Here is a 20,607-nt window from a genome sequence, read left to right on the forward strand (position 1 = left end):
GGTCACATGACCATTAGGTCAGAGAGCAGCTCTTGGCCCCGCCCTCCTGTTTAGGGACAAGCTAAGTAAGTGAAATTTTTTCACTTTACCTTGTCCCAGCGGTATTCGGGAGGCTGCTCATCCACCCACCAGCTGTTGCTATGGTAATCTGTTCAAAACCCGGCAGTGGCAGCCTGACTGAGGAGGAAATCCCGGTCGTCCCCAGGTAAGTATAAACTAACCTAATTCTACCCCCTCACCCTCCCTTGGGGTGCCTAACCCTAACCCCCCCCCCCCCCCCGTGCCTAAACATAACCCCCCCCCCTTCCCCGCCACCTAAACCCCCGGGGGGTACCTAACCCTTCCTCTCCCTAGCCTAACCCTAACCTTCCGGGGGGTGCCTAACCCTAAGTCCCCCCGGGAGCCCTAAACCTAACCACCCCCACTCCCCCCAAAAGGCTGTCCGCGTCCGGCATCCCTTCGTTCGGGATGGTGGGCGCCGGTCTCCCGGCGTTGGTAAAATGACAGGCGTCTACATTTAGATGCCTGTCTTTTAACCCACGCCGGTATTTAGTAGTCTAGAAGCCGGCGGTCAGCATTCTGTCCGCCGGCTTCATAAACGTATACCGTTGCTAGGTGCCAATCCTATTCCCTAGAACAAAGAAAGTTTGCAGGTCATAGATTCCTGCAAACTACTGTTTCTCTGTGCACTGAGCTTCCATTAAGCAGATAAGAGGTTTTTATATTCTTTGAATGTACGCACATTGCTTATGCCATCATCATAAATAAACTTGTGTTACTACGGTGTATGGTCCGTCTGTTCTTATTTCATGTATACCCGGAACCCTGATGAGGATATGGCAACTAATCAGGAGGTTACGCAGACTCACAGATGAGGTTAACTTCTATCACTGTGTTGTATGAGATAAACTTTTCAGTAACATTAATACCTTCACATTACATTGCAAGTAATAGTGAACAATTCTCAAGGATGGGTAAGAGGGGAGCAATGATCTTCAAAATATGTACACAAGTGCGCGCACGCACATAAACACGCACGCATACACAAACACGCACACACACAGCCTGATTCCAAGTTATGTAAAACTCCAATTTTGGCCACATCTCAAGTTTTTTTTTTTTTTTTTTAACCCACTGCACATTCTTACACATGTGTAACGACAAGCCATTCTGAGTTGTACACATCTTAGGGGTCTATTCACTAAGCCTTGGAGAGAGAGAGAAAATGGAGAAAGATAAGTGCCAGCCAATCGGCTCCTAACTGTCACTTTACAGGCTATGTTTGAAAAATGTTAGTTAGGAGCTGATTGGCTGGCACTTATCTTTCTCCATTTTATCTCTCTCCTAGGCTTAGAGAATAGACCTCTTACTCACTTCTCACCGATAGGTCAGTGGGTGACGATTGGGGCATGTAGAGAGTTGAGCATCCATTTTCAGTCGCTTAGTTCTCCCGCACCGAGCATGGGGTAGGTGTAAGCGCCGTTACTGGTGAAGATGGCTGCTTTCGCTGCCGGATTGCTGATGGCGCTGTGGTCTCATGAATGTGTCCGACCCAGAATAAAAGCGAATGCTCACATAGGACTTCTGACCGCTGGAAGCGTCTGATATTGTGACCACATGACTCCAATCAGGCCCACTAGTGTGGTGTCCCCCCCCCCCCCCCCCCCCCCCCCTGTCCTCTCACACACAAACGTACAGCAGTCACTGTTGCCATCTTCTTTTCTTGACCATTTGGGAAGCCAGAGTTCATGGTGACTGGTATATCCACTTTATGGGCTATGTGCACCTAAGTATTCAGCTGGGAACACAAGATGCATTTATATACCCAGCTGTGAGTGAGGCCTCGGGAGTCTATAATGTCACTAATCCCATCAGGTGATGCCCCAGGCTCCCCGCCCTGTCCACCGCATGCTGTCCGCATACCCATCTGCTGTAACAGTCCATGTAGATTACTATAATTTATTCATTATTATTGTACCAATTTAACCTTTTATGCAGATTTATTGTGAACATTTTCTCTAACGCCAGATTCTTCCCTGTGTTTGTTCCTCAGGGGCTGACTCCAATCCGAATCGCTAATTATTCTTCTGCGGCCGTGGTAAGGTTTTACTTGTTCCTTCATTGTAGCCCGTGTCCTATATAAACAGGCACTGTGCCATCTCCCCAATCTACCCACACATCTAGCAAAGACATGGTGGTATTATGCTATATACTGTGGTAGTATAGACTGGGGCTCTCTGTACTCAGTAATGTGGTAATATAGACTGGTGCTCTCGGTACCCAGTAATGTGGTAATATAGACTGGTGCTCTCGGTACCCAGTAATGTGGTAATATAGACTGGGGCTCTCGGTACCCAGTAATGTGGTAATATAGACTGGGGCTCTCTGTACCCAGTACTCTGGTAATATAGACTGGGGCTCTCTGTACCCAGTACTCTGGTAATATAGACTGGGGCTCTCTGTACCCAGTACTCTGGTAATATAGACTGGGGCTCTCTGTACCCAGTACTCTGGTAATATAGACTGGGGCTCTCTGTACCCAGTACTCTGGTAATATAGACTGGGGCTCTCTGTACTCTGGTAATATAGACTGGGGCTCTCTGTACCCAGTACTCTGGTAATATAGACTGGGGCTCTCTGTACCCAGTACTCTGGTAATATAGACTGGGGCTCTCTGTACCCAGTACTCTGGTAATATAGACTGGGGCTCTCTGTACCCAGTACTCTGGTAATATAGACTGGGGCTCTCTGTACCCAGTACTCTGGTAATATAGACTGGGGCTCTCTGTACCCAGTACTCTGGTAATATAGACTGGGGCTCTCTGTACCCAGTACTCTGGTAATATAGACTGGGGCTCTCTGTACCCAGTACTCTGGTAATATAGACTGGGGCTCTCTGTACCCAGTACTCTGGTAATATAGACTGGGGCTCTCTGTACCCAGTACTCTGGTAATATAGACTGGGGCTCTCTGTACCCAGTAATGTGGTAATATAGACTGGGGCTCTCTGTACTCAGTAATGTGGTAATATAGACTGGGGCTCTCTGTACCCAGTAATGTGGTAATATAGACTGGGGCTCTCTCTACCCAGTAATGTGGTAATCTAGACTGGGGCTCTCTGTACCCAGTAATGTGGTAATCTAGACTGGGGCTCTCTGCACCCAGTAATGTGGTAATCTAGACTGGGGCTCTCTGTACCCAGTAATGTGGTAATATAGACTGGGGCTCTCTGTACCCAGTACTCTGGTAATATAGACTGGGGCTCTCTGTACCCAGTACTCTGGTAATATATAGACTGGGGCTCTCTGTACCCAGTAATGTGGTAATATAGACTGGGGCTCTCTGTACCCAGTAATGTGGTAATATAGACTGGGGCTCTCTGTACTCAGTAATATAGACTGGTGGTCTCTGTATCCAGTAATGTGGTAATATAGACTGGGGCTCTCGGTACCCAGTAATGTGGTAATATAGACTGGGGCTCTCGGTACCCAGTACTCTGGTAATATCGACTGGGGCTCTCGGTACCCAGTACTCTGGTAATATAGACCGGTACCCAGTAATGTGGTGATATGGACACAGATGCCATCAGAGCTGCGATTTCACATGAAACGCATTTGCGAAAATATGCAAATTGCAATTCAGTGCTATGAGACGCTCACTGAAAGCCTCTCGCATCCGCTAATCGCGCACAAAACATCGAACGCAGATCAGGCGTACTTCTGCATGTACTGTAACATGTGGCTATTTATACATTGTATGAGAACATATAGCTCTGCATGTACTGTACCATGTGGCCATTTATACATTGTACGATAACATAGCTCTGCATGTACTGTAACGTAGAGATCGCTGTGTATTTACTGACTCCTTGTTGCATTAATTTCAGCCTCGGACCAAGCTCTTTATAAATGGAAAGTTTGTGGACTCTGAGACATCTGACTGGATTGATATACACAACCCGGTAAGAAACGTTCGGGTGGCGGGGATCTGTTATTGTGCACCCTGAGTATGTTTTCCCTTTGTGCTCTGACTTTCGTTGTATTCATTATGCACTGTGTGTGATGGCGCTGCTCCCGGTGTGATGGCGCTGCTCCCGGTGTGATGGCGCTGCTCCCGGTGTGATGGCGCTGCTCCCGGTGTGATGGCGCTGCTCCCGGTGTGATGGCGCTGCTCCCGGTGTGATAACGCAGAATGGAGGCCAGTACATGTATTATTCCCCTACAGTGGCCTCTACCTGTGTTACTGAGTAGCAGGGCCCTGACCTATGGACGCAGATCATCTGTACGTTGTGGTGTGTCAGGATTATTACCCCTCTGCCATGTGATATGAAGACCTCTGCTAACTAGAAGCGTTTGGTTTCCTAAAACAAAATATTTTTCAGGCCACCAATGAGGTCATCGGGCGGGTGCCACAAGCCACGCAGAAGGAGATGGCGGCTGCGGTGAAAGCCTGCGAGCGCGCCTTCCCTTCCTGGTCTGAGACCTCCATTCTGAACAGACAACAGATCTTCCTGCGCTACCAGCAGCTCATCAAGGACAATCTGGTAACGAGGGGGGTGATGGCCTAGGGTGGGTCATTATCTGCTGGGCACGTGATGGGAATCTGACTGATCCTTTCCCGCAGAAAGAGGTGGCTCGTCTGATCACCCTGGAGCAGGGAAAGACTTTGGCCGACGCAGAGGGAGATGTGTTTCGCGGACTACGTAAGGCTACGGTGACAAAGCTTCTGTTATACAGCACAGGTCAGAGGTGTGTTTGGTTTTTAGCTAAGCTCTGAACCTTGAACTTTTACAGAGGTGGTGGAGCACGCATGTAGCGTGACCTCGCTCATGCTGGGGGAAACCCTGCCCTCCCTCACCAAGGACATGGACACTTACACGTACCGGCTCCCCCTGGGGGTGTGCGCTGGCATCGCACCCTTTAACTTCCCCGCCATGATACCTCTTTGGATGTTCCCGATGGCCATGGTTTGCGGGAACACTTACCTGATGAAGCCTTCTGAGCGGGTTCCGGGGGCCACCATGTTGCTTGCCCGCCTGCTGCAGGATGCCGGGGCTCCCGATGGCACTTTGAACATCATCCATGGGCAGCATGCAGGTGAGAGACCGGGCACAATGGCAGACCGCAGGCTTAGTGTGGGGGTCACAGAAGAAAACAATCCATATAAGAACAGATAGAGCTGTCCTGGTCACTGAATTCATTTTTGGGGCTCTTGAACCCGGATGGCGGGATGTTCCTTGTTGGTGTAAGTGGGAGCGAATTTGTTTGGCTTTGATATGAAATGTGACCGACGCTAGTACACGAGCATAGGCCCGATACTGAGTCGCACACGTCTATTGGCGATCGCTCGTCTGCGACTGTATACAAAGGGCGCTACAAAGTACTCCCCTCGCCCATTTTTAGCATCTGTACATGCTGTAGTACAGATTAGTGCCATTGGTGGCACTTGAGCCCATGGCTGGTACATTTTCTCCAACATTTTTGCGTGCGTTTCCAGACACCTCCCAGTCACTGTGCAGGAACGGCCATCACTTTAATGCAACATTTCTGATACCGTCCTTTTTGATCGCAACAGCGCCTTTGTGGGTAACACGCGCGCAGTACGGGTCTGTAGAAATATTTCCGCATGCGCGGTTGCAAAAAAAAAACAAACGCACAGCTATATTCGCATCGGCATTACGTACGGATTGTGTGTGGCTGTGAATCAGGACCTTGTTGCCCACTTACAGGGACTAAGTTCGGGGACCCTGATTCAGAGCCAGACGCTATTTGCGCTCGCTCGTTCATTAAAAAGGGATGACTATTCAACTGAACCGTTCGCACTTTGCGGTCTGTTCACGCCTCTATGTCTGAACGAGCGAACAAAACTTGCGGTCGTAATTTTGAAAATACGCCCCCTGGCCGCTCGCATCATACGTCATGTCCGCTATTTAATAGATTAATCGAGTACATCGAACAGCGTATGAACTGCTCGCTATTCTTGTGGTTGGTTTTTCCTACCACAATCTTGCGAGCAGTTCTGACTATAAAATAACCCAGTGACGTGGTCAATGACGCTGCTGTATTAATTATGCACACCCATAAAACGCCCGTTTTGACCTTTTAAGCACGCCTGCGTTCGGATCTCCTCTCCCCGTTTTCAAGCACCTTCCCCTATTACCACCCACAAACGCCTCCTCCTGTCACTCAAAATAGCAGGCATTCGCTATTTAGCGAACAAACGATTTTCGGCCGCACTGACTGGTTGCGCATGCGTATTAAAATCCGTACGCATGCGCAGATGTGCGAACATCGCTCATAACGAACGAGCGGCCGCTTACGAGCAGCTCTGAATCAGGGCCTTAGTTCAGTACTTGTTCCCTGCATTAGGAAGATGGTTACAGCATTAGGTGGAGTGTCGTGTACAGTGATGGCGATAGCTGTTCTGGTGTCACTAGTAAGTTCTCTGTTTTCCAGCTGTGGATTTTATCTGTGACCACCCAGCAATCCGGGCCATCAGCTTTGTGGGCTCCAATCAGGCTGGACAGTACATCTACGAGAGGGGGTCGCGAAACGGCAAGAGAGTGCAGTCCAACATGGTATAACGTGGACGCATCAGTAGAGGGACTGTCTGTCTACACTCGCGCCCTATGTCTAACTGTGCCATGTCTGTTACAGGGCGCCAAGAATCACGGCGTCGTGATGCCGGACGCAAATAAAGAGAACACTTTGAACCAGCTGGTTGGAGCAGCCTTCGGTGCAGCAGGACAGCGGTGCATGGCTTTATCCACAGCTGTACTGGTTGGCGAGGCAAAGAACTGGCTCCCTCAGTTGGTGGAAAAATCAAAGAAGTTAAAAGTGAATGCGGGTGAGTGGGCAAATCAGGGGAGTCTCTGCCTCCACCCTAGCGCTGCGCTGCCCAGGCCTCGGCCTTAGTTTCTGCCTTTCCCTTGGGGCTTGTATTGGTCCTTCCAGCCCTGGATTCATTTAACTTTCAGGAGGACTTCAGTCTCCCATACCCTATCCCTATCCCTCGGGTTCAGCACTCCTAGGAGGACGCCACTAAATGACAGTAGTTCATGTCAAGCACTTTGCGTTAGAACTTCACCATTGTCCTTCTGCACATAAGGTACTTGCTTCTTATAAAACCCCTCCTGCTCCTCTGGTGGCGGCGCTCTCTCTCTCTCCCCCTGCTCCTCTGGTGGCGGCGCTCTCTCTCTCTCCCCCTGCTCCTCTGGTGGCGGCGCTCTCTCTCTCTCCCCCTGCTCCTCTGGTGGCGGCGCTCTCTCTCTCTCTCCCCCTGCTCCTCTGGTGGCGGCGCTCTCTCTCTCTCTCTCCCCCTGCTCCTCTGGTGGCGGCGCTCTCTCTCTCTCTCTCTCTCCCCCTGCTCCTCTGGTGGCGGCGCTCTCTCTCTCTCTCTCTCTCCCTGCTCCTCTGGTGGCGGCGCTCTCTCTCTCTCTCTCCCCCTGCTCCTCTGGTGGCGGCGCTCTCTCTCTCTCTCTCCCCCTGCTCCTCTGGTGGCGGCGCTCTCTCTCTCTCTCTCCCCCTGCTCCTCTGGTGGCGGCGCTCTCTCTCTCTCTCTCCCCCTGCTCCTCTGGTGGCGGCGCTCTCTCTCTCCCCCTGCTCCTCTGGTGGCGGCGCTCTCTCTCTCTCTCTCCCCCTGCTCCTCTGGTGGCGGCGCTCTCTCTCTCTCTCTCCCCCTGCTCCTCTGGTGGCGGCGCTCTCTCTCTCTCTCTCTCTCCCCCTGCTCCTCTGGTGGCGGCTCTCTCTCTCTCTCCCCCTGCTCCTCTGGTGGCGGCGCTCTCTCTCTCTCCCCCTGATCCTCTGGTGGCGGCGCGCTCTCTCTCCCTGATCCTCTGGTGGCGGCGCGCTCTCTCTCTCTCCCCCTGATCCTCTGGTGGCGGCGCGCTCTCTCTCTCTCCCCCTGATCCTCTGGTGGCGGCGCGCTCTCTCTCTCTCCCCCTGATCCTCTGGTGGCGGCGCGCTCTCTCTCTCTCCCCCTGATCCTCTGGTGGCGGCGCGCTCTCTCTCTCCCCCTGCTCCTCTGGTGGCGGCGCGCTCTCTCTCTCTCCCCCTGCTCCTCTGGTGGCGGCGCGCTCTCTCTCTCTCCCCCTGCTCCTCTGGTGGCGGCGCGCTCTCTCTCTCTCCCCCTGCTCCTCTGGTGGCGGCGCGCTCTCTCTCTCTCCCCCCTGCTCCTCTGGTGGCGGCGCGCTCTCTCTCTCTCCCCCTGCTCCTCTGGTGGCGGCGCGCTCTCTCTCTCTCCCCCTGCTCCTCTGGTGGCGGCGCGCTCTCTCTCTCTCCCCCTGATCCTCTGGTGGCGGCGCGCTCTCTCTCTCTCCCCCTGATCCTCTGGTGGCGGCGCGCTCTCTCTCTCTCCCCCTGATCCTCTGGTGGCGGCGCGCTCTCTCTCTCTCCCCCTGATCCTCTGGTGGCGGCGCGCTCTCTCTCTCTCCCCCTGATCCTCTGGTGGCGGCGCGCTCTCTCTCTCTCCCCCTGATCCTCTGGTGGCGGCGCGCTCTCTCTCTCTCCCCCTGATCCTCTGGTGGCGGCGCGCTCTCTCTCTCTCCCCCTGCTCCTCTGGTGGCGGCGCGCTCTCTCTCTCTCCCCCTGCTCCTCTGGTGGCGGCGCACTCTCCCTCTGGTGGCGGCGCGCCCTCCCTCTGGTGGCGGCGCGCCCTCCCCCGCTCTAAGTGTTAGTGGTGGTAGTTTCACTGTCCTCTATAGGGTTCCAGTTTGCTTTCTCTTTTGTCTCTAAATACATTACAGACAACCACTTCTGTTTCAATACCTGTAATATCTGTTTCAGGGGATCAGGCCGGAGCAGACCTGGGTCCGCTGATCAGTAAGGCTGCAAAGCAGCGAGTATGCAGCCTGATAGAAAGTGGGGTGAAGGAGGGTGCAAAGCTCCTTCTTGATGGGCGAGATGTCAAAGTGAAGGGATATGAAAATGGCAACTTTGTAGGGCCAACAATTCTATCAAACGTGAAGGTGAGTGTCCGGGCTAAAAGTTTTACCAAGGTTTATTGGGTAATGATAGAAGTGACGTGGGGGTGTGGCTGTGTGACGGTATAGGAGTAACACAGTAATAACTGGTGGGGTACTGAATAACCGGAGGCTGTATGACTGTATAGGAGTAACACAGTAATAGCTGGTGGGGTACTGAATAACCGGAGGCTGTATGACTGTATAGGAGTAACACAGTAATAGCTGGTGGGGTACTGAATAACCGGAGGCTGTATGACTGTATAGGAGTAACATGGTAATAGCCGGTGGGGTACCAAATAATGGGGGCTATGTGAAGGTATATGAGTAATACAGTAATAGCCGGTGGGGTACCAAATAATGAGGGCTGTGTGATGATACAGGAGTAATACAGTAATAGCGGGCTGAGTATGAAATCTCGGCTGTCGGGATGCCGCTGGTCAGAATACCGTCAGCGGCATCTCGACAGCCAGAATCCCGGCACCCATGGGTACGAACAGTAAGTGTTTTCCTAACCCTCCCTACCTAGTGCCTAATCCTAACCTCCTAATCTGCACCCTAATCCTAACACTCCCTCCTCAGTCCCTAATCCTTCTCCCCCAGTGCCTAGCCCTAACCTCCCTGCACCCTAATCCTAACACCCCGATACTTACCTTTGGGATGCCGACGGGCTGGATACTGGTGCCGTTATTTAGACTGTTTGTATCGCGCACGTCGGGATGCCGACTACATGCCGTAATAGCTGGTGGGGTATAAATAATGAAGGCTGTGTGACAGTATATGAGTAACACAGTAATAGCTGGTGGGGTATAAATAATGGGGGCTGTGTGACAGTATATGAGTAACACAGTAATAGCTGGTGGGGTATAAATAATGGGGGCTGTGTGACAGTATAGGAGTAATACAGTAATAGCTGGTGAGGTATAAATAATGAAGGCTGTATGACGATATAGGAGTAATACAGTAATAGCTGGTGGGGTATAAATAATGGGGGCTGTGTGACTGTATAGGAGTAATACAGTAATAGCTGGTAGGGTATAAATAATGAAGGCTGTGTGACAGTATAGGAGTAATACAGTAATAGCTGGTGGGGTATAAATAATGGGGGCTGTGTGACTGTATATGAGTAATACAGTAATAGCTGGTGGGGTATAAATAATGGGGGCTGTGTGACTGTATATGAGTAATACAGTAATAGCTGGTGGGGTATAAATAATGGGGGCTGTGTGACTGTATAGGAGTAATACAGTAATAGCTGGTGGGGTATAATATAATGAAGGCTGTGTGACAGTATAGGAGTAATACAGTAATAGCTGGTGGGGTATAAATAATGGGGGCTGTGTGACAGTATATGAGGAACACAGTAATAGCTGGTGGGGTATAAATAATGGGGGCTGTGTGACTGTATAGGAGTAATACAGTAATAGCTGGTGGGGTATAAATAATGAAGGCTGTGTGACAGTATATGAGGAACACAGCAATAGCTGGTGGGGTATAAATAATGAAGGCTGTGTGACAGTATATGAAACCCAGTAATTGTTAGGGGCAGGGTAATGAATACCAGTAATACAGTGAGAGGAGGGTAACACAGAATATTTAGGACTGATCTCTATCACTCTTGGTTCTTGCAGACAGACATGACCTGTTATACAGAAGAGATTTTTGGACCGGTATTGGTGGTATTAGAAGCGGACACACTGGAGGAAGCCATTGATATAGTAAATAACAATCCTTATGGAAACGGAACCGCCATTTTTACCACAAATGGAGCCACCGCTCGGAAGTACACTCACCTTGCAGACGTCGGGCAGGTGGGTAGACCTTATGAAGTGGGTTTGGGCTTTGTATCACTGTGCTGGCTGTATAATGGACATTTATAGTACAGAGGTGTAATGAGTGTACACCTGAGAATTATTATAAGGGCCTCCCATTCCGACTACTAATAACCCCTGTTCGTCCAGTTGTGGATACTTCATCCTGACTGCACCCTTACCCCAATTCTGTAGTGTCCAGCAGTGAGATGGGACTGGGGGCCTGATTCACACCCGCTCGCTAGGCTCTGTTCGCACGTAGCCAGCCGATGTTTGCAATCTGCGCAGTGTGCAAACCAGTCCATGCAATCGGGAAGCGTTCGCTCACTGCGCGTAGACAGCTCGCTAGAATGAGTGACAGGAGAAGCCGTTTGTGGGTGGTGACAAGGGATGGCGATGGAAACTGGGGAGTGGTGGTGCGAAAGCGGGCGCGCCTGAGTGTCTCAACGCCATTTCTGAGGCGTTCATAATTAAGAGGCAGTTTCATAGTACACGTCACTTGTTGAATTTTACACTGAAGCGCTCGCAGTGATAGCGGTAGGGTATGGTCAGCCACAAGCACCGCGTATGCATCCGATGGTTGCGTACACTTCCTGGAGATGACGTGCATTAGTGGGCGCCTTAAGACCGGCTGGTCTAGTTAGACACCACGATCGCACAAGAAGACAAAGTGGGCGTACTAATGCCTTGCTGTGCGATTGCGGGATTTGCATACGCTGGCTGCGTGCGAACGCATCGAGCGTGGCTGAATTGAGCCCTGAGATCCTTGTCCTTGGTAAGATAAAGGACAGAGTCTGTGTGGTTTCTTGCACCTATGCCCTAAGCCAATGTCCCAGTCACTCTCTGTGTCCGTCACTGATGTAGGAGATTCCCCAGGGGTGACCATAGCTGGCCGGGGCAGCTGCTAATAATGTGACTCTTCTAGGTGGGCGTCACTGATGTAGGAGATTCCCCAGGGGTGACCATAGCTGGCCGGGGCAGCTGCTAATAATGTGACTCTTCTAGGTGGGCGTCACTGATGTAGGAGATTCCCCAGGGGTGACCGTAGCTGGCCGGGGCTGCTGCTAATAATGTGACTTTTCTAGGTGGGCGTCACTGATGTAGGAGATTCCCCAGGGGTGACCGTAGCTGGCAGGGGCTGCTGCTAATAATGTGACTCTTCTAGGTGGGCATCACTGATGTAGGAGATTCCCCAGGGGTGACCGTAGCTGGCCGGGGCTGCTGCTAATAATGTGACTCTTCTAGGTGTCCGTCACTGATGTAGGAGATTCCCCAGGGGTGACCGTAGCTGGCCGGGGCAGCTGCTAATAATGTGACTCTTCTAGGTGTCCGTCACTGATGTAGGAGATTCCCCAGGGTGACCGTAGCTGGCCGGGGCTGCTGCTAATAATGTGACTTTTCTAGGTGGGCGTCACTGATGTAGGAGATTCCCCAGGGGTGACTGTAGCTGGCCGGGGCAGCTGCTAATAATGTGACTCTTCTAGGTGGGCGTCATTGATGTAGGAGATTCCCCAGGGGTGACCGTAGCTGGCCGGGGCAGCTGCTAATAATGTGACTCTTCTAGGTGGGCGTCACTGATGTAGGAGATTCCCCAGGGGTGACCGTAGCTGGCCGGGGCTGCTGCTAATAATGTGACTTTTCTAGGTGGGCGTCACTGATGTAGGAGATTCCCCAGGGGTGACTGTAGCTGTTCGGGGCAGCTGCTAATAATGTGACTCTTCTAGGTGGGCGTCACTGATGTAGGAGATTCCCCAGGGGTGACCGTAGCTGGCCGGGGCTGCTGCTAATAATGTGACTCTTCTAGGTGGGCGTCAATGTGCCTATCCCGGTGCCGTTACCCATGTTCTCCTTCACCGGATCTCGCGCCTCCTTCCGAGGGGACACCAACTTCTACGGCAAACAGGTATGAACTCCCTGGCTGAGCAGGATGGGTATTGTAGTTCAATGTCACAGAGAATGGCGTTCTGTCTTCCTGCATATGCTCTGCAGGCCAGGTTTTAGGAATCTCCTTATTTATTACAAATAAGCTGTGCGTACTCATAGTGAGATGTTGTGCAGAAGCATTTCTGTAGGAGACATGAACTCCGTGGCTCATCTCCCCCCTTCTGCCCCTGCAGGGGATTTATTTCTACACCCAGCTAAAGACCGTGACCTCGCAGTGGAAGGAAGAAGATGCCACGCTGAGCAGCCCGGCCGTGGTGATGCCAACCATGGGACGCTAAGTTATTCAATGGAACTGACCCATCTCCTACTTCTCTCTGTAGCGGAGGAGTCTGTGGCCCCAGCCCCTGTCTTACAGGCCCCCGGCTGCAGGAGGCCTCCGGCACTGAATGTGTAGAGTTACATGCACGAGGCCTGTGCTGAAATGACTCTATATTAATCACCTCTCCAGATATTTTCTGTATTTAAATCATACATTTTTATCTAAAAAGCTGGTAAAAATAGTTGATAATAAAACAGCTACTGATATTATTCACTCAATATTATTTATATAGTTTTTATATAGTTCTGACTTCAGAATAGACGCTTGCTGGGGAGATGTTCCCCATTGGGAATCCCACTGATGGACGCTGCATCCGGACACTTAACCAGCTGAAGAAATGTCTGACGACAGAACGCCGTATAGTCTGCATTCAGCTGTACAACAAATCTGAACAGAGGGCCTGATTCAGACCCGGACGCTATTTGCGTCCGCTCGCTGGCTAAAAGGGGCCGGCTATTTAAATCATGCGCTCGCACTGCGTCACGTAAAGCTGCCCACTAAGTAATAACGAGCGGCTGCACTATGCGTTCGCACCTGTATAAAGACGTCCCTTTGCCACTCGCAACACACGTCATCTCCGGCAGTTGTAGGATTAATCGGGAACATTGAGAGCCATCGGAGCTGCTCGCAGCGCTTGTGGTAGCCTTTTCCCACCACAACATTGTGAGCAGTTCTGGCTAAAATACAACCCAGTCACGTGTGTAATGACGCTACTTTGCTAATTATGCACACCCATTAAACGCCGTTCTGATGGTCGGGAAAGCCTACATTAGCACATCCACACCCCCGTTTACAAGCACCTTCCCCTGTTACCACCCACAAACAGCACTATCTGTCACTCAAAATAGCGACCTGACTGCGGGCTACGGGCGAGCACTTTCCCATCGCAATGACTCATACGCATGCGCAGATTGCGAAAAATCGCTCAATGCGAGCGCAGCATAGCGTCCGGGTCTGAATCAGGCCCAGAATGTCTTATCTAGGTATTGGGACAATGACAGTGGCTTGCAAAAGTACACAATATATATATATATATATATTTTCAACATTTCAGTCTGTATTAAAAAATGACACTTGCAGATTGCTCCAGACTGGGAGCCAGTAGACTCTTACAGTACATTTTCAAACTCCTAATTATTCTGCTTGCATAAGTATTCAACACCTGCAGAGTAGTACTTGATAGAATCGCCATGTGTTGGGGTAGTGTCTGCACGCTGGTTGGGAGTGATGTTTGCCTATTCCCCCTTGTAGATTTGCTCCAGGTTGGTTGGATGACTCTTGTGGGCTGCAAACAGTGTCGCAGATTCTCATTTGGACTGAGGTCTGCAGGAAAATGTAATATCCTGTGAGATGGCGGCATCGGTGACATACCAGCGGGTCTGCCAGCTTTGTTTTAAAGCGGCAATCATTTAAAAGGCAAAACCAGGTTGGTTTTGCCTTTTAAATAATTGTTGTTTTAATAAAAAGGGGCAGGCTACTGAGTTATATATGGCACTGATGGGCACTATCTGGGCCCACTTTAACTTATGAATTAGACCCTTTTTTTGTTTACAAACCTAATTAAATTACCCTTGAGGGGGGCAGGTTGCCGTTGTAATGGCAGCTTAGCTTGCCCTCCTCGCTATCGTCAGTGTGAGGTATAGCTTACTTACTTGCAGGGCAAGCCCCTTCGTGGCTAACTGAATTGACCCCTTACTGTTAATTAGAAAAATAATGTCCCCCAGGACATTGCCATAGACCAGCAATAGGATGTGATTACTACATGGTAATATAAATTCAGAGATCTTTGTTGCATATATTTGCAAAGATGGGATTAGGCACCGGCCTGTGTCAAGGCGTCTCTGTACTGGTGTCCCTAACGCTACATGATGATAGCACCCTCTTTGGGTCATAGGATTCTAGGGTACCTCCAGATGAGCTGGCTCTCAACTTAGATATATTAATGTATGTGCTATTATCATGTAGCATAACCGTATGCAATTATATGACCCAAAGTGGGTGCTATGATCATGGATTTCTATTATGTAGTATTCAAATCTAATTGCTGGCGTATTTGCAATGTGGTGGGAAATATTGTTTTTCTAGTCTAGATTAAACCCCTCCTTTTCAAGCACCTGTGAAAGACCATTAAGTTGATCTGAGCAACCACTATTTCATATTACCCGAACTGTTCCATCTACCATCGCACGTGTGCCTATGATCAGTATCTGCTTTATTCTGCTTAGTTTGTTTTTTTTGCTTTAAAACATTGATATTTCTAAATTATTAGCACCTGTGTGGTATTTTGGCATAAAGACACATGTGCCTGCAAACACTTCATGTGAGCTCTAGATTCCCTCTACCACATTATAGTACTGAACCTCTGCCCTCCCACAGCCTGGGCGATGTCCTTTTCTGGCTCCCAGTTGAAGTTTACACTGAGGGGTCTATTTACTAAGCAGTGTAGGAGAAGTGATAAGGTGCCAGCCAATCAACTGCCATCTCACAGGCTGTGTTTGAGAAATTACAGTTAGGAGCTGATTGGCTGGTACCTTATCACTTTTCACTCTGTCTCCTAACACTGCTTAGTAAAGAGACCCCCAAGTCAGATAAGAGTTGATGTTTCCCATCAGTAGGAAAGTGGGACAGGCCGCACACAGTGTCCTCAGGGTCCTGGTGCCTGTTGTAGAGTCAGATGAATGTCATATGTGAGAAAATAGTGAGATAAACACCTTTATTTTGCTGGTACAGGAAGAGGCCGGTCACCATGTGTAATACAGACGCGGTGATCTCAGGCGGTCTCTGATAAATGCGGTCTCTCAGCCAATAACCTGACATTTTGCAACGCGTGGATATCTGGTAGCACCACACTAGTCCCCGGCTGGTCTGGAACATGTTGAGTAAGGAATACAGTGCTGGTGCTCTCTGCCATTTCCACACGTTCCCTGGGTAAAAATAAATGTGATTACATGACAGCCAGGATAAGTCGGTGACCCCATATGGCTAGTTTCTATCGAATACCCCCTTTCACACAGAAAACCAGGGTGGAAGTCCTTGGGCATTGACACCTGGTTGGCCCTTTTCACACAGAAGAAATACCCGGGGTTGATCTGCAATTACCGGGTAGAAAATGCTTGACCCAGGAATTAGCTTTTCTGTGTGAAAGGGTGTACAGACTGGGACCGGCACAAAAACACCTGTGCATCAAATGCTGGGTAACAACCGAGTTTCTGGCTATTTCCTGTGTGACAGTGGTAGAAGTATGCTTCCTCTCTCATCCAGAACATTATTTACATCACGTGTAGAATGAAATAGATTTGTTGGGTTCTACGTTCTGAATAAAACCTGAAATGCAAACATTCTGTAAATAGGTCATTAGGATCCATTGTTCTGCTGATAACCGCTCAGCATATTGGGCTTTATTCAGAGGCGTCCGTACGGTCTACGACCGCACGGCCGCCTCGATGTTTGTCTAGTGCGCATGCGCACGAGGGAGCCGGCTCCTTCGTGCGCATGCGTGAGACCCGCTACGACCGACGGTGCCGGTCGTAGCGGGTCTCTTTCCAAAGGGGGCGAGCTGTCAATGTTGATTGACAGCTCGCCCCGTTTGGAAGGAGGGCCGGGGGGGTGGCAGCCCAAACGGAGGCGTTCCCATGGGAATGCCTGCCGTTTGGGGGAGGCCCCACTGACATCACTAGTGATGTCAGTGGAGAGCTTCTGGCTCTGACAGAGCCAGAAGCTCTCCGGGGCTTACGACAAGTGAGACCCTACCCTAGGGTCTCGTCGTAAGCCCCGATGGTCACGATGGTCAATGACCATCGTGGCCATCACCCTAGCGGTCGTTAGAGCTGTGGGTGTTAACCCACAGCCTAATGACCGAAACAGAGGCGGCTGGTCAGGATGCAAGCAGCCGCCCATTTTCTGAGCGACCGCTTGCATCCTCCGCCTACCTCTGAATGAGGCCCATTGTCTCCACCATAGGAGAGAGGCAGTATAATGTATCCCTCAATGTCAGTCAGGATGTTTCCAGACAACTTGACCCTAAATGCTCCTGGGGGGATTAATCCCAGGTAACTGGCTTGGGGCCGGGGTTATATTACTTGTGTGACTAATTCCAGATGGGGGCCGGGGTTATATTGCTTGTGTGACTAATCCCAGGTGGCCAGCTGGGGGGTGGGGCTATATTACTTGTGTGACTAATCCCAGGTGGCCTGCTGGGGGGCGGGGCTATATTACTTGTGTGACTAATCCCAGGTGGCTGGCTGGAGGGCGGGGCTATATTGTGTGACTAATCCCAGGTGGCCAGCTGGGGGGTGGGGCTATATTACTTGTGTGACTAATCCCAGGTGGCCGGCTGGAGGGCGGGGCTATATTACTTGTGGGACTAATCCCAGGTGGCTGGCTGGAGGGCGGGGCTATATTGTGTGACTAATCCCAGGTGGCCGGCTGGAGGGCGGGGCTATATTGTGTGACTAATCCCAGGTGGCTGGCTGGAGGGCGGGGCTATATTGTGTGACTAATCCCAGGTGGCTGGCTGGAGGGCGGGGCTATATTACTTGTGGGACTAATCCCAGGCGGCTGGCTGGCGGGCAGGGCTATATTACTTGTGGGACTAATCCCAGGTGGCTGGCTGGAGGGCGGGGCTATATTACTTGTGTGACTAATCCCATGTGCACCGCTGGCGGGTGGGGTTATATGTTTGCAGTTTTACACACTAGAGGGCAATGTGGCATGCATAGAAGGTCCTTGCACATGCAGACGCACGCTTTTACACAGGGGAAGGGCTTTGTAGTGCCATTAGCATAAAGCTGCAGGTGCGATTGGGGCGCAGTACGCAAACAAGGATGTCGCTGCATGCGTCTCTGAATCAGGCCTAATATGTCAGAGAATAATGACCACGCACTGATCCAGTATACAGGAAACCCCTTCATAGGTGCTGTCTAACAGTCGTCCTTATTAATGAATAATCAGCTCTGGTAGTAATTATTCTATCGTGGCTATTGCATCCCTATTTATAGTATGTCTGGCCTCTATTACCAGTGAGGCTGCCAGTTACACTATTTATAGTAAATAATCTGCATTCACCCAGAGACTTGTATAGCCGCTAATGGTGCTAGTGATACAGACCTGGCTGCGGCTGTCACAGGGAGCCACTTATCCCACTAAACTAACCTTACACTATTTATAGTAAATGATCTGCATTCACCCAGAGACTTGTATAACCCCTGATGGTGCTAGTGATACAGACCTGGCTGCGGGTGTCACAGGGAGCCACTTCTCCCACTAAACTGACCTAACACTATTTATATAAAGGATAATGATCTTCATTCACCCAGAGACTTGTATAGCTGCTAATGGTGCTAGTGATACAGCCCTGGCTGCGGCTGTCACAGGGAGCCACTTATCCCACTAAACTGACCTTACACTATTTATAGTAAATAATCTGCATTCACCCAGAGACTTGTATAGCCGCTAATGGTGCTAGTGATACAGCCCTGGCTGCGGCTGTCACAGGGAGCCACTTATCCCACTAAACTAACCTTACACTATTTATAGTAAATGATCTGCATTCACCCAGAGACTTGTATAACCCCTGATGGTGCTAGTGATACAGACCTGGCTGCGGGTGTCACAGGGAGCCACTTCTCCCACTAAACTGACCTAACACTATTTATATAAAGGATAATGATCTTCATTCACCCAGAGACTTGTATAGCTGCTAATGGTGCTAGTGATACAGCCCTGGCTGCGGCTGTCACAGGGAGCCACTTATCCCACTAAACTGACCTTACACTATTTATAGTAAATAATCTGCATTCACCCAGAGACTTGTATAGCCGCTAATGGTGCTAGTGATACAGACCTGGCTGCGGCTGTCACAGGGAGCCACTTATCCCACTAAACTGACCTTACACTATTTATAGTACATTATCTGCATTCACCCAGAGACTTGTATAGCCGCTAATGGTGCTAGTGATACAGCCCTGGCTGCGGCTGTCACAGGGAGCCACTTATCCCACTAAACTGACCTTACACTATTTATAGTACATTATCTGCATTCACCCAGAGACTTGTATAGCCGCTAATGGTGCTAGTGATACAGACCTGGCTGCGGCTGTCACAGGGAGCCACTTATCCCACTAAACTAACCTTACACTATTTATAGTAAATGATCTGCATTCACCCAGAGACTTGTATAGCCGCTAATGGTGCTAGTGATACAGCCCTGGCTGCGGCTGTCACAGGGAGCCACTTATCCCACTAAACTAACCTTACACTATTTATAGTACATTATCTGCATTCACCCAGAGACTTGTATAGCCGCTAATGGTGCTAGTGATACAGCCCTGGCTGCGGCTGTCACAGGGAGCCACTTATCCCACTAAACTGACCTTACACTATTTATAGTACATTATCTGCATTCACCCAGAGACTTGTATAGCCGCTAATGGTGCTAGTGATACAGCCCTGGCTGTGGCTGTCACAGGGAGCCACTTATCCCACCCAACTAACGTTACACAAAAAAAAGAAATTAACAGCGCTGGATATGTGAAAAAATACTATCCAAGCACTATTAAACATTAAATATTGATCATCAATATATATATATATATATATATATATATATATATATATATATATATGTGATTGATCAATTATGTACAGTCAATATGTACGGTCCGTCCAGCATAAACGGAGTCCCAACAGCTTCATACAATAAGGAGGTCTTACACGAAAGTTGTACAGAATATATATCAGGAACCTGAAAGGAGTTTAGAAACCGAATGAGATTATTCTATGAGGAATTACTTGCTGCTTTTACTTATACATGACAGTGTGTGTAGTGGAGGCCAGGGCACTTACTGAACGAAAGTTTGGGTGAACTATGGGGGGGAATTCAATTAAATGTGTTAAGATTTCGTCATTGAGGGGGGGACTGCCGGGACTGGAGTCCTGGACCCCGGGCACTTGGCAGAAAGCATCCCCCCTGTCATTTTTGTTTACGGATAGCAGCAGGTTCCCGTCAGATCAGATTAGCTCTAACAGCCTCGGTCTGTCTGGCAACACGACTGTGCAGGCGCGGCAATGCCCCGGATTCAGCCGAGGAGACGGCAGTGGCACACACAGCCGGAAGCAGGTAAGTTTAAATGTGCTGCTGGCGGGCTGTGCTGTGCCTGTGAGCGAGTGGGGAGGCAGGACACAGAAGAGGGTAGGCTCAGTGGTGTATCTATAATGGGTGCAGTGTGTGCGGGGTACACGGGCCCCCGGGTCCCCAGGTCCAGGGGGGCCCCGCACCGCACACCCTGCACCCGTATTATTTTAAACTCACCTGTCCGTGGTCCCGCTTCAGCGCTGCTAAGAACACCGGAAAATGGCCGCCGAGGCCATTTTTCCAGTGTTCTGCGCATGCGCATGCTCCAGTGGCTGGCCAGCCGCATCAGTCAGCTGCCGGCCACCGCGGAGAGAGGAGGGGGCCCCGCACGGGGAGTGCACACGTGCCCCTTCCTCTCTTTAGACGCCCCTGGGTAGGCTTGATATTTTTGGCCACTTTTTTTTTTTGTAGGAATAAGGTAGCGGGGGAAGGGTGGGGGGTC

At 50.4% G+C, this 20,607-nt stretch overlaps 2 protein-coding genes across 3 annotated transcripts in view; one reads left to right on the forward strand and one right to left on the reverse strand.

The window, feature by feature from the left end:
* ALDH6A1 (aldehyde dehydrogenase 6 family member A1) overlaps nucleotides 1-13,251 on the forward strand; it is a 35,750-nt gene extending 22,499 nt beyond the window's left edge. Inside the window, exons 2-12 of the mRNA XM_088447502.1 lie at nucleotides 2,054-2,098; nucleotides 3,887-3,961; nucleotides 4,382-4,543; nucleotides 4,624-4,702; nucleotides 4,794-5,096; nucleotides 6,456-6,577; nucleotides 6,657-6,846; nucleotides 8,784-8,965; nucleotides 10,591-10,770; nucleotides 12,575-12,673; nucleotides 12,888-13,251. Of these exons, the coding sequence (XP_088303628.1) occupies nucleotides 2,054-2,098; nucleotides 3,887-3,961; nucleotides 4,382-4,543; nucleotides 4,624-4,702; nucleotides 4,794-5,096; nucleotides 6,456-6,577; nucleotides 6,657-6,846; nucleotides 8,784-8,965; nucleotides 10,591-10,770; nucleotides 12,575-12,673; nucleotides 12,888-12,992 (1,542 nt within the window). The 3' untranslated portion in view covers nucleotides 12,993-13,251. The remainder of the gene's footprint in view (nucleotides 1-2,053; nucleotides 2,099-3,886; nucleotides 3,962-4,381; nucleotides 4,544-4,623; nucleotides 4,703-4,793; nucleotides 5,097-6,455; nucleotides 6,578-6,656; nucleotides 6,847-8,783; nucleotides 8,966-10,590; nucleotides 10,771-12,574; nucleotides 12,674-12,887) is intronic.
* Nucleotides 13,252-15,747: 2,496 nt separating this feature from the next.
* The window catches only part of BBOF1 (basal body orientation factor 1), a 56,563-nt gene continuing 51,703 nt past the window's right edge, over nucleotides 15,748-20,607 (reverse strand). For both annotated transcript variants that reach the window (XM_088447506.1, XM_088447505.1), the window contains one exon: nucleotides 15,748-15,957. In XM_088447506.1, coding sequence (XP_088303632.1) covers nucleotides 15,804-15,957 — 154 coding nt within the window. In that variant the 3' untranslated portion in view covers nucleotides 15,748-15,803. The remainder of the gene's footprint in view (nucleotides 15,958-20,607) is intronic.

The sequence above is a fragment of the Taudactylus pleione genome, unplaced genomic scaffold, assembly GCF_031769625.1.
Source record: "Taudactylus pleione unplaced genomic scaffold, aTauple2 ptg000433l, whole genome shotgun sequence".
NCBI lineage: Eukaryota > Metazoa > Chordata > Amphibia > Anura > Myobatrachidae > Taudactylus > Taudactylus pleione.